This window comes from Balaenoptera physalus, assembly GCF_965194825.1.
Source record: "Balaenoptera physalus genome assembly, chromosome: 7".
NCBI lineage: Eukaryota > Metazoa > Chordata > Mammalia > Artiodactyla > Balaenopteridae > Balaenoptera > Balaenoptera physalus.
This window is the reverse complement of record NC_138886.1, coordinates 1,845,719-1,860,915: the sequence shown is the minus strand read 5'-3', so window position 1 is coordinate 1,860,915 and position 15,197 is coordinate 1,845,719. Positions and strand designations below refer to the sequence as shown.

General features: G+C 52.5%; 1 protein-coding gene across 13 annotated transcripts in view; it reads left to right on the top strand.

Moving 5' to 3' along the window:
• KCNT1 (potassium sodium-activated channel subfamily T member 1) overlaps positions 1–15,197 on the top strand; it is a 72,189-nt gene that overhangs the window by 20,625 nt on the left and 36,367 nt on the right. For 7 of the 13 annotated variants that reach the window (XR_014265686.1, XM_082469342.1, XM_082469341.1 and 4 more), the window contains exon 1: positions 12,225–12,394. The exons of the other annotated variants lie outside the window; for them this stretch is intronic. Coding sequence is in view for 6 of the 7 variants with exons in the window: in XM_082469342.1 (XP_082325468.1) it covers positions 12,240–12,394 (155 nt within the window). In the remaining variant the exon portion in view is untranslated. Of the gene's footprint in view, positions 1–12,224; positions 12,395–15,197 lie in introns of those variants that run through there. 13 annotated transcript variants of the gene reach the window in all.

Genomic DNA, 15,197 nt, shown 5'->3' with positions numbered 1-15,197 from the left:
GGGGCTTCAATGTGAGTTTGGGGAGACACACACATTCCATCCACAGCAGGCTTGGGGAAACAAGGTGGACACTACAAAAGAGATGGCCGGGGCTTCCCTGGTGGCGCAGTGGTTAAGAATCCGCCTGCCAAGGCAGAGGACACGGGTTCGAGCCCTGGTCCAGGAAGATCCCACGTGCCGCGGAGCAACTAAGCCCGTGCGCCACAGCTACTTGGCCTGCGCTCTAGAGCCCGTGAGCCACAGCTACTGAGCCCGCGTTCCACAAATACTGAAGCCTTTGCGCCTAGAGCCGGTGCTCTGCAACAAGAGAAGCCACCGCAACGAGAAGCCCACACTCGCCGCAATTAAAGCCTGTGCGCAGCAAAGACCTAACACAGCCAAAACTAAAATTAATTAATTAAAAAAAAAAAAAAGATGGCCAGTAACGTTTCACGAGGTTAAGCCCTGCCTTGATTTCAAATTCCTTACTCCCCGAGAACATCCCAGGATCCCTGGAGGGAGAGCCTTCCCCTCTCCCCTCACCCACGGGGTGCAGGCACCTGGTGAGTAGAGGCAGATCCCGCAGGAAAAGGACCTGTTGAAGGTCGCACAGCTGATTGGGGGAACTTCGGGAGAGGGGATCTGCAGGAAAGAACTGCAGACCCACTGCAGTGCTTTGAATAGTGTCCCCCAAATTCATGTCCACCTGGCACCTGGGAACGTGACTTTATTTGGCAGTAGGGTCTTTGCAGGTGTAATTAAGGTAAAGATCTTGAGATGGGATGATATTGGATTTAGGGTGGGCCCTACATCTGCTGACTGGTATCCTTGTAAGAAGAGAAACACACACAGGAGAAGCCTTGTGGAGACGGAGCAGAGACTGGGGTGACATGGCCACAAGCCAGGGCCACCTGGGGCCACCCGGAGCTGGAAGAAGCAGGAAGGACCCTCCCCTGGAGCCTCTGGGGGAGCACAGATTTCGTGTGGCATCTATGGGGCATCTCCTGAGACTCGTGTCTGCACTGGGGGGGCAGGAGGAGAGGAGGCGTCTCCCCTGAGAAGTCGGGGAGCCCCGGGGGGTGCCCATGAGGTGATCAGAGAGCCTGGGGGGAGTGGGTGAGGGCTCCTGGCTCCGGGTCTGCAGCCAGGGTGGAGTCCAGGGAGGGGGCAGCACATACCTGGCTCGGGAAAGACATTTCCCTGGTGGCCCCAACCTGTCCTTCTCGGCTGGTTTGTTTGGTCCAGGAATATTGTGTTGCATCTGGTTATTAGGGTTCACTAACTCCTTTTAATCCAGAGTGGCTCCTATCAGATGTGGCCTCCCCAGGTCCCCCACCCTAATCTCCAAGCCGGTAAAGATGGTGAGATGTCACCCCCAGGATCTCCTTATTTGGAAGTAGGGTCTTTAGAGGTCATTACATGAGCATGAGGTCATTAGGGTGGGCCCTAATCCAACATGACTAGTGACCTTTTTTTTTTTTAACATTTATTTATTATCATTATTATTTTTGGCTGCACCGGCTCTTAGTTGCGGCACGTGGGATCTTCGTTGCTATGTGCAGGATCTTTTAGTTGCAGCATGTGGGATCTAGTTCCCTGACCAGGGATCAAACCCGGACCCCCTGCATTGGGAATGTGGAGTCTTAGCCACTGGACCATCAGGGAAGTCCCTACTGGTGACCTTTTAAAAAAGGGAAATCTGGAGACAGACCTGGAATGATCCTTCCTCACGGCCTCACAAGGAGCCAGCCTTGCTGACACCTTGATCTTGGACTTCTGGCCTCCAGAACTGGGAGAGAACGAATTTCTGTTGTTCAAGCCATCCAGACTGTGGTACTTTGTTACGTCAGCCATAGGAAGCTCATACCCATGGCAATTTTGCGTTATAAGTAAGGTTACTAATCAGTTGGCTGAGTTAATCACCAGGAGGTTTGGCCCTTTCTGGTCACAGCGGCCCTTTGAAAGCAAGAGTGTTTTCCCTGGCTGGAAGTAGAAGAAAAGATTTGGGGCACAGGGGAATCTGACCCACGATTGCCACCTTAAAGGTGGAGGGGCCCAGGGATGAGGGCAGCCTTTAGGGGCTGAGCAGCCAACAGCCAGCAGGAAAGGGGAACTTCAGTCCTACAGCCACCAGGAGCTGAATCCAGCCAACCCCTGGATTTTCCCCAGGGGTCCAGGTGGAAACCCAGCCCTGCTGATGCTGATTTCAGATGCGTGGGACCCTAAGCAAGACAGCAAGCTAAGCTACACCCGGTCTTCTAACCTCGGCACTGCGAGTATATGTTGCTTTAAGCTGTGAAGTTGGTGGCAGTTTGTCACACAGCATAGGTAGCTGATACGCCAGGCCTCTGGTCCTGCAGAATGTTCTGCCATCTGTGTCTGGTTGCCTCTTGGTGGGTGGTTAAGCTTGTTGCTCTGCCTCCAATATTCCTGTAAACTGGATGTTGGGTCTGAAGGTCTCATGGATGGAACTCAAATGTTTCAGGCAAGAGAAGGTTTTAAGTGCCACCACGGTCCCCATGTTGCCCCATGTCCTGGTTGTCCCTCCGTTAGAGATGGCCAGGGGGACACGATGGCTTAACGATGACAGCCCAGCCTGTGCACTGGGCAGTTATGCAAGGTGATCCGTCATCATACAACCATGCGTTCCCCCTCCTTGGTGCAGCTAAGGGTGGCAACCCCACCGGACGTCCTCCCTGAGCCCCACGTTCTGTGGCGGCTTGGACAAGCTCCTTTCCTGTTCTCCTCCACCCTCCCTGAGTATAAGCCACATTCTTCTTTAACTAGTGGTTTTCCTACATCAATGGGAGCTAGTTATACACCCTGAAACGTAATTCCTGCTGAGAAAGCAGGAAAACACGCTCAATCCTTTCCATTTAATTACCAGTTTTCAAAGTGTATTATAGCAGCCTCAAAGGATGACAGCTGAAGGTGTTTTTTCTGGACTACTCTTTCTGGGTTTCATGTATTGACCAATGGCGTTATATAGGTTCACCATGTGTGATGGACTGAGCAATGCGCCCCTCCCAAAGATGTACATGTCCTAATGCCTGTGACCTGCAAGTGTCTCAGGTGACGAGAGGGGCTTTGCAGATGTGTTGAAGTTAAGGATCTTGAGATGGGGAGACAGTCCTGGATCATCTAGGTGGACCCCATGGGATCACAGGGCTTTTTTTTTTAGAAATTCACGTTCTTTTATTTATTTATTTATTTTTATTTATGACTGTGTTGAGTCTTCGTTTCTGTGCGAGGGCTTTCTCTAGTTGCGGCAAGCGGGGGCCACTCTTCATCGCGGTGCGCGGGCCTCTCACCATCGCGGCCTCTCTTGTTGCGGAGCACAGGCTCCAGACGCGCAGGCTCAGTAGTTGTGGCTCACGGCCCAGTTGCTCCGTGGCATGTGGGATCTTCCCAGACCAGGGCTCGAACCCGTGTCCCCTGCATTGGCAGGCAGATTCTCAACCACTGCGCCACCAGGGAAGCCCCACAGGGCTTTTTGAAGAGGGAGGTGGGAGGGCCAGAGTCAGTTTCTGTTTCTGAGTCTGTTTCTGTTTTGTTATGTTCATTCATTTGTTTTATTTTTAGAGTCTATGTATAAGTGATAACACAGTATTTGCCTTTCACTTTCTGAATTATTTCACTAAACATAATACTCTCCAGGTCCATCCACGTTGCTGCAAATGGCAAAATTTCATTCTTTTTTTTTTTAGGGCTGACTAGTATTCCATTGTATTTATACATACGTCTTCTTTGTCTGTTCATTTGTTGATGGACACTTAGGTTGCTTCCATATCGTGGCAATTGTAAGTAATGCTGCTATGAACATTGGGGTGCATGTATCTTTTTGAATTAGTGTTTTCAAGGATTTGGGGGATATGTACCCAGGAGAGTGGGATTGTTGGATCATATGGTAGTTCTATTTTCACCTTCTTGAGGAAGCTCCGTACTGTTTTCCACAGCGGCTGCACCAATTTACATTCCCAACAGCAGTGTTCTAGGGCTCCCTTTTATCCACATCCTCGCCAACATTTGTTATTTGTGGTCTTTTTGATGTTAGCCATTCTGATAGGTGTGAGATGATACCTCATTGTGGTTTTGATTTGCATTTCTCTGATGATTGGTGATGTTGAGCTTTTCATGTACCTGCTGGCCATCTGTATGCCTTCTTTGGAAAAATGTCTGTTCAGGTCTTCTGCCCATTTTTTAATCCAGTTGTTTATTTTTTTGTTATTGAGTTGTATGAGCTCTTTATGTACTTTGAGTATTAACTCCTTATTGGTCATATCATTTGCAAATATTTTCTCCCATTTGGTAGGTTGTCTTTTCATTTTATTGATGGTTTCCTTTGCTGTGCAAAAGCTTTTAGTTTAATTAGGTCTCATTTGTTTACTTTTGTTTTTGTTTACTTTGCCTTGGGAGACAAATCCAAAAATATATTGCTGAGACATGTCAGAGAATGTTCTGCCATTGTTTTCTTCTAGGTTTTATGTTTTCAGGGCTTACATTTAGGTCTTTAATCCATTTTGAGGTTTTTTTTTTCTATATATGGTGTTAGAGAGCATTCTAATTTCATTCTTTTACAAGTAGCTGTCCAGTTTTCCCAGCACCACTGGGAAAGAGACTGTCTTTTCTGCATTGTATGTTCTTGCCTCCTCTGTCACAGATTGACTGACCATAAGTGTGTGGGTTTATTTCTGGGCTCTCTATTCTGTTCTGTTGATCTATATTTCTGTTTTTGTGCCAGTACCATACTGTTGTGATTACAATAGCTTTATAGTATAGTCTGAAGTCAGGAAGCATGATACCTCCAGCTCTGTTCTTCTTTCTCAAGATTGCTTTGGCCAGTTGGGAGCTTTTGAAAAATGCCATTGGTGAAAAATGCCATTGGTATTTTGACAGGGATTGCATTGAATCTGTAGATTGCTTTGAGTAGTATGGTCATTTAAACAGTATTAATTTTTCCAATCCATGAGCATGGTATATCTTTCCCTCTGTGTCATCTTCAGTTCCTTTCATCAGTGTCTTACAGTTTTCTTACAGATCTTTTACTTCCTTAGTTAGACTTATTCCTAGGTTTTTTTTTTTTTGATGTGATGGTAAATAGGATTTTTTTAAACTTCTCTTTCTGATAGTTTGTTGTTAGTGTATAGAAGTACAACACATTTCTGTATATTAATTTTGTATCCTGCAATGTTACCAGATTCATTGGTGAGCTCTAGCAGTTTTCTGGTGGTATCTTTAGGATTTTCTTTGTGTAGTATCATGTCATCTGCAAACAGTGACAGTTTTACTTCTTCCTTTCCAATTTGGATGTCTTTTTCTTGTCTGAGTGCTGTGGCTAGAACTCCCAATATTGTGTTTAATAGCAGTGGCAAGAATGGACATCCTTGTCTTGTTCCTGATCTTAGAGTAAATGCTTTCAGCTTTTCACCATTGACTATGTTGTTAATTGTGGACTTGTCATATGTGGCCTTTATTATGTTGAGGTTTGTTTCCTGTATACCCACTTTGTTGAGAGTTTTTAACATAAAAATATGTTGAATTTTCTCAAAAGCTTTTTTTGCATCTGTTGAGATGATCATATGATTAGTATTCTTCAATTTGTTAATGTGGTGTATCACATTGATTGATTTGTGGATATTGGACCACCCTTGCATCCCTGGGATGAATCCCACTTGATCATGGTGTATGATCTTTTTAATGTATTATTAAATTCAGTTTGGTAATATTTTGTTGAGTATTTTTGCATCTTTGTTCATCAGTGATATTAACCTGTAATTTTCTTTTTTTGTGTTATCTTTGTCTTGTTTTGGTTTCAGGGTGATGCTGGCCTCATAGAATGAGTTTGGAAGCATTCCTTCCTCTGCAATTTTCTAGAATAGTTTGAGAAGGGTAGGTGTTAACTCTTCTCTAGTAGTTTGGTAGAAGTCACCCGTGAAGCTATCTGGTCCTGGACTTTTGTTTGTGTGAGATTTTTACTACTGATTCAATTTCATTGCTGGTAATTGGTCTGTTCCTATTTTCTATTTCTTCCTGGTTCAGTCTTGGGAGACTGTGCATTTCTAGGAATTTGTCCATTTCTTCTAGGTTGTCCAATTTATTGGCATATAATTGTTTGTAGTAATCACTTATGACCCTTTGTGTTTCTGTGGTATCAGCTGTAACTTCTTTTTCATTTCTAATTTTATTGATTTGGACCCTCTCTCTTTTTTTCTTGGTGAACCTGGCTAAAGGTTATCTATCTTCTTTACCCTTTCAAAGAACCAGCTCTCTGTTTCAGTGATCTTTTCTATTGATTTTTTTAGTCTCTACTTCATTTATTTCTGCTTCGATTTCTATGATTTCTTTCCTTCTATTAGCTTTGGGTTTTGTTTGTTCTTCTTTTTCTGGTTCCTTTAGGTGTAAAGTTTGGTTGTTTATTTGAGATTTTTCTTATTTCCTGACATAGGCTTGTATCACTATCACTATAAACTTCCCTCTTAGAACTGCTTTTGTTGCATCCCACAGATTTTGAATCATTGTATTTCCATTTTCATTTGTCTCCAGGTATGTTTTTATTTTCTTCTTTAATTTCTTCAGTGATCCATTCATTGTTCAGTAGCATATTGTTTAGCCTCCACGTGTTTGTGGTTTTTGCAGTTTTTTTCCTAGTTTCATAGTGTTGTGGTTGGAAAAGATGTTCGATACGATTTCAATTTTCGTAAATTCACTGAGACTTGTTTTGTGGCCTAGCATGTGATCTATCCTGGAGAATGTTCCATATGCACTTGAAAAGAATGTGTATCCTGCTGCTTTGGGATGAGACGTTCTATATATATATATATCTATTAAGTCCATCTGGTCTAATGTGTCATTTAAGACCAGTGTTTCCTTATTGATTTTCTGTCTGGATTGTCTGATCCATTGATGTAAGTGGGGTGTTAAAGTCCCCTATTATTATTGTGTTACTGTCAATTTCTCCCTTTATGTCTATTAATATTTGTTTTATGTGTTTAGGTGCTCCTTTGTTGCGTGCACATGTATTTATAATTGTTATGTATTCTTCTTGTATTGATTCCTTGATCATTATGTAATGTCCTTCTTTGCTTCTTGTTACAGTCTTTGTCTTTAAGTACAGTAAGCATATTCTTAATGTGCAACCATCACCACCATCCATCTCTTTCATCTTCCCAAACCAAAACTCTGTCCCTATTAAACATTCGCTCCCCATCCCCTCCCCCAGCCCCTGAAGCCAGCTTGCTCTACCCTTCACTTGATTTGCTTTGTCTGTCTTATTGCCTGAAGAACTCTTTCTTTATCCTCTAAGCCCAGTAGATTAATGGGATCAATATCTGGGTGTGGCACATCCTGTACCTTATTTTCCTGGAACTCAGCATGTAGTTCTTTCATCATTATATTTCTCAGTACTTTCTAAATATGTTTTAAATACTTAAAACAGGTTGGGGCCTCTGTCCAGGGCACAAGCAATTCTTTGGGTGAGTGTTCCCACAGCTCTCAGCTCCTGGATACTCTGCTCTGCATCTGCTTCTGTGCCAGCAGGGCCATCCCCCATCCCTCTGTCAGTAACTCCATTTTCAGTCATATCTTTTCTGGATTGGGTTCATTAGTGATCCCGTGTGATTTAGTCATTAGTGATCCCGTGTGATTTAGTATTTGGGCTCTCGGTTTGTCTCCAAAATTCTGTGATCTCCCTTTTTCCCCTCACTCTGTTGAGATACCGACGTATCTCATTTTTGAGCTTGTCCCTGTCCAGTGGGTTTAGTGCTTGAAGCCTTTTTAGGGAATTCCTTCTGTTCCAAGTCATGTTTTCTTGTCGGCTGGGTTCTTTGTCTTACGAAGTCCATCCTCTCTTTATCCCCCTTTTTTTCTTCTCTCTCTCCCTTCCTTCCTTCTTTTTAAAAAAATTGTTTATTTGAATTGTGGTAAAATATACCAAAAATGTACCATCTTAACCACTTTAAGCGCACAGCTCAGTGGCTTTAAGCACATTCACGTTGCTGTGTAACCATCACCACATCCATCTCCAGATCTTTCCCATCTTCCCAAACTGAAGCTCTGTCCCCATTAAGTGCTAACTCCGTCTCCCAGCTCCTGGCCCCCACCATCTCCTTTCTGTCTCTATGGATTTGACTATTCTAGGTCCCTCAGATAAATGGATCCTACAGGATTTGTCCTTTTGCGATGGGCTTATTTCTTTTATTTTTTTAATTTAATTTTATTTTTAAATTTATTTATTTGGTTGCACCAGGTCTTAGTTGTGGTAGGTGGGCTCCTTAGTTGCGGTAGGCGGGCTCCTTAGTTGTGGCTCACAGGCTCCTTAGTTGTGGCATGTGGGCTTCTTAGTTGCAGCCAGCGGGCTTCTTAGTTGCAGCCAGCGGGCTCCTTAGCTGCAGCGTGTGGGCTCCTTAATTGCAGCACATGGACTCCTTAGTTGTGGTTCATGGGTTCCTTAATTGCAGCACATGGACTCCTTAGTTGTGGCTCGTGGGTTCCTTAGTTGTGGCATGCGAACTCTTAGTTGCGGCATGCAAGTGGAATCTAGTTCCCTGACCAGGGATCGAACCTGGGCCCCCTGCATTGGGAGCGTGGAGTCTTAACCAATCTGCCACCAGGGAAGTCCCACAACTGGCTTATTTCACTCAGCACAATATCTTCAAGATTCATCCATGTTGTAGCCTGTGTCAGAATTACCTTCCTTTTTTTTTTTTTTTTTTAATTTATTTATTTTATTTTTAGCTGTGTTGGGTCTTCGTTTCTGTGCGAGGGCTTTCTCTAGTTGCAGCGAGCGGGGGCCACTCTTCATCACGGTGCGCGGGCTTCTCACTGTCACGGCCTCTCTCGTTGCAGAGCACAGGCTCCAGACGCGCAGGCTCAGCAATCGTGGCTCACGGGTCCAGTTGCTCCGCGGCATGTGGGATCTTCCCAGACCAGGGCTCGAACCCGTGTCCCCTGCATTGGCAGGCAGATTCTCAACCACTGCGGCACCAGGGAAGCCCAGGATTACCTTCCTTTTTAAGGCTGGATAATATTCCACTGCATGCACTATGGTTGTCTTGTGTACTTTGAGAACGTCCAAAACAGGTCTGGGAAGACCCTGCCATCTGCTCCTCTGTCTGCCCCATCTCAGGTGACACCACCCACCCCTTTCCTCACCCCCGATTGAATCCCCCGCCATCCAGTCCTCCAGGAAGCCTGGCTAGTTCCACCCTCAAACACACCTTGGCTTCCACCTGGCTCCCCATCCTCCCACCCACCACCCCTGCCCCACCCCCACCCAGCCCCACACAGAATGACACAGGGCTGCCTTGTGGCAGGAATGAAGCCCTTTGGAAGAAGGTGCAAGTGCTTGAGCAAAAGGAGCAGTCAGCCTTTCTGCCTGTCCCGTACCCCACCACACGCAGCCACGGCGTCTGAGTCTGTCTGAGCCCCGTGGGAGCGAGCAGTGCTGGGACCCCTCAGGGCCTGGGGGCTGCTCTGCCCGCCTCGCCTCACGGGGGAGCATCCAGCCTGCCCGCTGGACACTCCCTTGGCGCCCTGGGGAGGCAGAGCCGTGGGGCACTGGTCCATGCAGGAGGGGTGTCTGTTCTCCCCACACAGGACAATACCACTAGACTTCGGATGATAAGAGTGGACCATTGTTTTCAAAATAAATCAAACCTTACCTAAATGATGCAGCAGCCGGTTGAAAGGCCTCCCCCAGCCCTCTCCCAGACGTAACCACCACACATCAGCCTGTATTTGTCGTTAGATCCCGCCGCACAAAATGTTGGACATCCTGCCCTTGTCACCTGATCTGACCCTGGACCTCAAGACACCATCGGGACCTGCCAACCCACTGCATTCTCAAAACCCAGAACGGGAAAGACACAGCACTCGGGGTGGATGGGCTAGACACGCTGAGCCTTCCCCGTGGGTGGACGTGAGGCGTTTGCCATGCTGTGCCCTTGCAGATGGCGCTCCCACGAGCATTCTGAGATGGGCTGCCACTCACCGCCTTTGCTCAAGGAAATCAAGTGCTGGTCTCTTTGTGGACCCTAGAGTCCCAAGGAGCCCCTCTCACAGCTTCCTGGGGTGCACAGGTGAACGTCCCTGATGGTCTGTTGTGTGTGTGTTACCGACCAGGGTTCTTGGCCTCCTTAATCAATAGAAATTGATCAGAGGCCACATCAGAAATTCAGGCAAGACTTTATTGGGGGCCCTGCTGCTGCAGTGGGGAGCATGAACAAGTAATAGGTTCCCTTGCTCACTCGCTGAGTGGTGGGGGCAGCTGGTTCCTTCTATGGGATGAGAGTAGGGGGATGTCCAGGGGTCGGGCCGGAGGGGTGGCTTAGGAGGTCTGCCCACCCCTTGGTGGTGTGTGCAAGGGTCTCACGCAGGACCCTGCTTTTGCTCCCAGCTCTTCAGAAGTGGCAGTTGGGGTTTCTGTCTCTTTGTATCTTGTTGTCCATAATTTGCCCCAACTGTGCATGCACGCAGTTATTTTTAGTCCCTTATAGTTTCTTTGTATTTCGTTGCTAGAAGAGATGTTTGTTTTAGTGCAAGCACTGCAGCAAAGGGTCCCAGGTCCCAGCCTGTCTCGCGTGGACACACATGCAGAGGGGCATCAGCGTGGCCCCACGGGCGGCACTGCCTGTGCCGCGGTGCTGCTGGCTTTGTTTTACAGTCATCACCAGGCGTCTTGCTCGCCAGCAGGCCCGAGGCACTTCCAGCCCTCACTCTTTTGCAGCCGCTCCATGCCTCGCCCTCCGCGGGAAGAGTAGGGAATGGCTGACAGAGGCTTGCCCTCCTCTGCCCAGGGCGGGCAGGGGCCTCCCAGTGCTTGGCCGGTACAAACACCTCGGCAGATACGGGACAGGATGGGACGTAGAAGGCGGTCGGGGGAAATGCACGTATGAGTGTTTGCTGAGACCGCCGAATGGCTTTACACGGCTTTATCCTGACAACGCAATGTCTGGGGAGGGCCCAGGCCAGGGGCTGGGTGTACTGAGGCCCACCTTCCTCTTGCAGACCTCTGTAAGCACCGGGCCCTGGTGGTTTGCTGGGTCACAGGTGGGGTGAAGAAATAGAGTTAGGCAGGCTGGCCAAGCTGGAGGCTCCGGTCTGGCGTCAGGGTTTGGACACGTCGGCAGGGCCTGGAGCCCCCCAGCAGCCTGGACAGGTGTCGTCTGAGCCCCCCTGCACCCAGCTGGGTGCCAGGGTTGCCAACCCACAGCCTTGGTCCCCCCAGTGCCAACACCTGACGGCCATTACCTAGGCGGGTCACCTGTCCTTCCCAGCCTCAGGCCTCCCTCGTCTGTGAAAATGGAAGGAATTGGGCAGAAAAGCCACACAACGTGGCAACAGGGAGCAGAGGCTCCGTCAGCTGGTCCCTGGGGGGGGGGAGACCTCGCGCCACTGCTTCCTGTCTGGCCTCCTGGGGAAGCCACTTCCCCCGCTCAGCGCCTTGGTTTCCCCACTTTGCAAACGGACAGAAATCTGCACACTTCCTCAAGCTGTCTGTGTTCAGTGAGAGGATCCGAGCTCGCCCAGCAGGGCGTCGGGCGCAGACTGGGCTCCAGGAAGTAGCTGCCTCATCCACGGCTGGGATCTCAGGCCTGGCACGGAGCTGAGCCTGGCATGCGGGCACCGGTAAATGAATACCCCGTGGACGCCCCGAAAGCTTTGGGGGGAAGGAAGTGGGGGAAGGGGCGGCCCCTGAGTGCCTGCGGTTGGGAGGACAGACAGCGATGTCCCCACCTGACCGAGGGGCTGGACCCACCCAACCTGGGCAGCAGGGGTAGGGGCTGGCAGGTGCGTGTGGCTCTGGGCTGGCCAACTGGAGCCCCACCCGCGTCCCCAGAACCCACAGGCCGGCTGAGGCTCCCCTCGCCAGCAGCCCCCGCCTGCGGAGATGACCGGCCAAGAGCCACCGGCTGTCACCGCGCTACTATTCCTCCCCTCCTCCCAGCGCGGTGACCGTCAGCATGACTATTACTACTACTTCCGTTGTAAGGCAGCCCCTCGAAGCCTGGGGCGCCAAGACCCTCCTCCCACGTGGGGCGTCCTCTGCGCACCCGGCCTCCGGAGTGGGGAGGCGGCCGAGCCTGGGCGCCCCCGGGCCGCGGCGGGAGGGAGCCCGACCGCCCCCAGTTTCCCAGCCCCCCTCGGCCGTTCCACTGCGGCGGCGGCGCGGGGAACGCGGGGCGGCGCGCGGAGATGGTAGCGCCCGCTCCTCTGCCGCCACCCGCCTACCGCCGCCCGCCGCCGCCGTGCGCTCCGGCAGGATGGCGCGGGCCAAGCTGCCGCGCTCGCCGTCCGAGGGCAAGGCGGGCCCGGGGGGCGCCCCGGCCGGCGCCTCGGCCCCCGAGGAGCCGCACGGGCTCAGCCCGCTGCTGCCGACCCGCGGCGGGGGCTCCGTAGGCAGCGACGTGGGCCAGAGGTAGGGGCGGGGGCGCGGGGCGCCGCCGGGAGGGGCTTTGCATCTCTGCGCTCGCATCCCGCACGGGCTCCGCTCGGCTGCACCTGCCGCGCTGCCTGCAGCCCCGGGAAGGGAGGGACGGCCGAGGTCTCTCTCGGGACCCCCAGCCAAGCGCCCCAACCGCTCTGTGTGTCTCCAGCCCGCCTCGGGGAGCCTGTGGGACCCCTGCTCCCTCCTGCTCTGAGAGGCTGAGCACAGAGGGCCTGCAGATAAGACCGGAGGGGAGAAAGGCAGTGGAGACCTGGGCGCTGTGCCAGGTGGCTTGGTGACCACTGCCCTAGCCCTGTCCCACTGGAGGCCACACTCATGTTGGTTCCAGCAGCCACTTGGGGGGATGCAGGGCCAGCATCTGTGTCCTGCTTCAGAGGTGAGCAGCGTGAGGCCCAGGGAGGCTGCATAGCGGATGGGAGCTGGGTGTATCAGGGCTCAGGCTCGCTGGGGCTGGTGCCTGGAGCCAGTGGCAGCTGAGGTGCAGGAGGCTGGTTCCCCAGCCAGGCAGGGGCAGTGCCAACCCCTGTCCGGCCCCTTCTTGAGCACCGGCGCAGCACGACACCCTTATTTCACAGATGAGGATATTGAGGCTCAGTCTGCAGGGCTAATGCTTAGCCATCCCCTGCCCTGTGCCAGGAGCCCTTCTAGATGCTGCGGGGGAAACCGAGATGAATCAGACCCATTGGTGTAGGCACATGTGTGGGCATGGAAACCTGTGCCTGGTAGAGGGAGGTGCAGGCTGGGCCGGGGCAAGGAGAGCGGGGCTTCCTGGGGCACTGGCCCTTCGGGGGGGAGCACGGGGAGATGGGCAGGGGCTTCCAGGCAGAGGGAACAGCCAGGGCCAAAGCCTGGGGCGGTGGGGGGAGGCGCTGTGCTGTGTCAGGGTTGGGGCGAGGGGTTGGCAGAGACTCAGCCTGGCAGATGGCAGACCAAGGGTGCCTGGGGAGCCAACCCCCCTCCTGCTGGCCACATGCCCTCTGGGCCCCTCCCTACCCTCAAACCCCATTTCCTGCTCCTTGACACACCCCTGGGGGCCGCTGCCCGGCGGTCATTCCCATTTGCCGGAGGAGACTGCTAAGGCTGGAGATTAAGTGCCTCTAACAGGCACGCCTGGTGGCCTCAAGCAGCTGATGGGCAGCCTCAGGGCAGGAGGGAGGCAAGTGCCGGCCAAGGCCCTGGAGACCAGATTCCTCTCTTCTCCATCCTCTTCCTGGAGGCAGTGGGGGGCAGTGGATCCAGAGGCAGGCTGGCCCCTGCAAATGATTGGCTCCCCACTGTCCCTGTTCGTGCAGGGACAGAGGCATGGCAGGTCCTGTCCAGGCTGCATCTGAACCCGCAGTGCAGCATGGGAGGTGTGGTGGCAGGGACACCTCCTCCAGGGAGCCCTCCTCCCATACCCACCCCTGCCTCCCCCAGTCCTGTGCTGATGACCCTTCACGTGAGCAGCCTCACTCAGTCCCCCTGCAGCCCCTGAGGTGCAGGGTCATCAGCCTCCTTCTGCAAAGGGCGTGTCTGCAGCTGCATAGCTGGCCCAGCAGCACCAAGGGCTGGTGCCTGCAGCTTCCTCTCCCCAAGCGTTAGATGCACACTCTGGAGTTTGCTCTGGACGGGAGCAGTAGGGAGCCATGGCAGGTTTCAGAGCAGAGGAGGACTTGCAGGCTTTGTTCCTTAGGAACACGAGTCTGATAGAGATTCCAGTAAGACCAGAGCAGGCAGGTGGGTGCCCTCTGCCGGAGGGAGCCTGTGGCCGTAGCTCCTGCAGCTGCCCGCATCCTGCACGCACCTTCTGGAGCCAGCTGGGGGCAGGGCTCGCTGGGCCACGAGGCCTCGGCCCTGCCCAGGGCGCCCCCCCCCCACCCTGCCTCTGAAGCACTGCACCCCCATCTCCTGGACGCTGTGGGGGGATAGTTAGAAATGTGACCTGGGGGAGGGGGTGATGAGGACCATCGCTTGAGAGCTTTGGAGCTAAAGAGCCAGTGAGGGAGAGGCTGGCTATGTAATGAGCTCTCCCGGAGGGTCACGGCTGGGCTAGGGCCCCTTCATGCCCCCAGCAACCCTGGGGCTGAGCGGCCTTGCCCCCATCGGTGCTGCCGTGTAGCCTCACATCTGCTGGGGGGCCCCAGCACAGCCCCCCACCTCCTGCTGAGTCTTCAGGAGCCCAGCCTCAGGTCAGGGCCAGGGAAGGCCAAGCTGGCCTGCATGGACTGGGGCCCGAGTTCAGGGGCCCCACTGGTGGCAGGGGGGGTGCATTCAGCCCTGGATGTGTGCTGCCCCCTGGCCCTTGAGAGACGAGTCCTTGGGCCCCAACAGCTGTGTGTGGGAGGAGGGGCCCCAGGAGCCAGAATGGGGTGAGGGTGCCAAGGCCCAGAGCTGTCACCCAGGGGCCAGCAGGAGAGCAGGGCAGGGCAGGGCAGTGTGCTGGCTTTGGGGGACACCCCTGCAGAGCCCCAGGCTGGTGGGGACAGAACCACTGGAAGGTGTAGGCAGGAGGTTTCCAGGCACAGCTCAGGTCCCAGCTAGGTGTCAGGTGTGCTGACCTGGGAGGAAGAGGGATGCAGAGGGGTGGGACAGCTGGGGCAGGTGAGGCTGGAGAGGAAGGGCCTGCTTACTCAGCAGCCCCCGCCCCCGTGGGTTTGGGTTGTGTCCCAAGCGAGGGGCTCACTGGTGGATTGCTGGAGGGGACATGGGGGTGGCCGGGAAGGCATGGCGGGGGCCCTGGTGAGAAGGAACGGGCTGCAGAAGGATCTAGGAGGTAGAATTCTGGGGTCTGAGA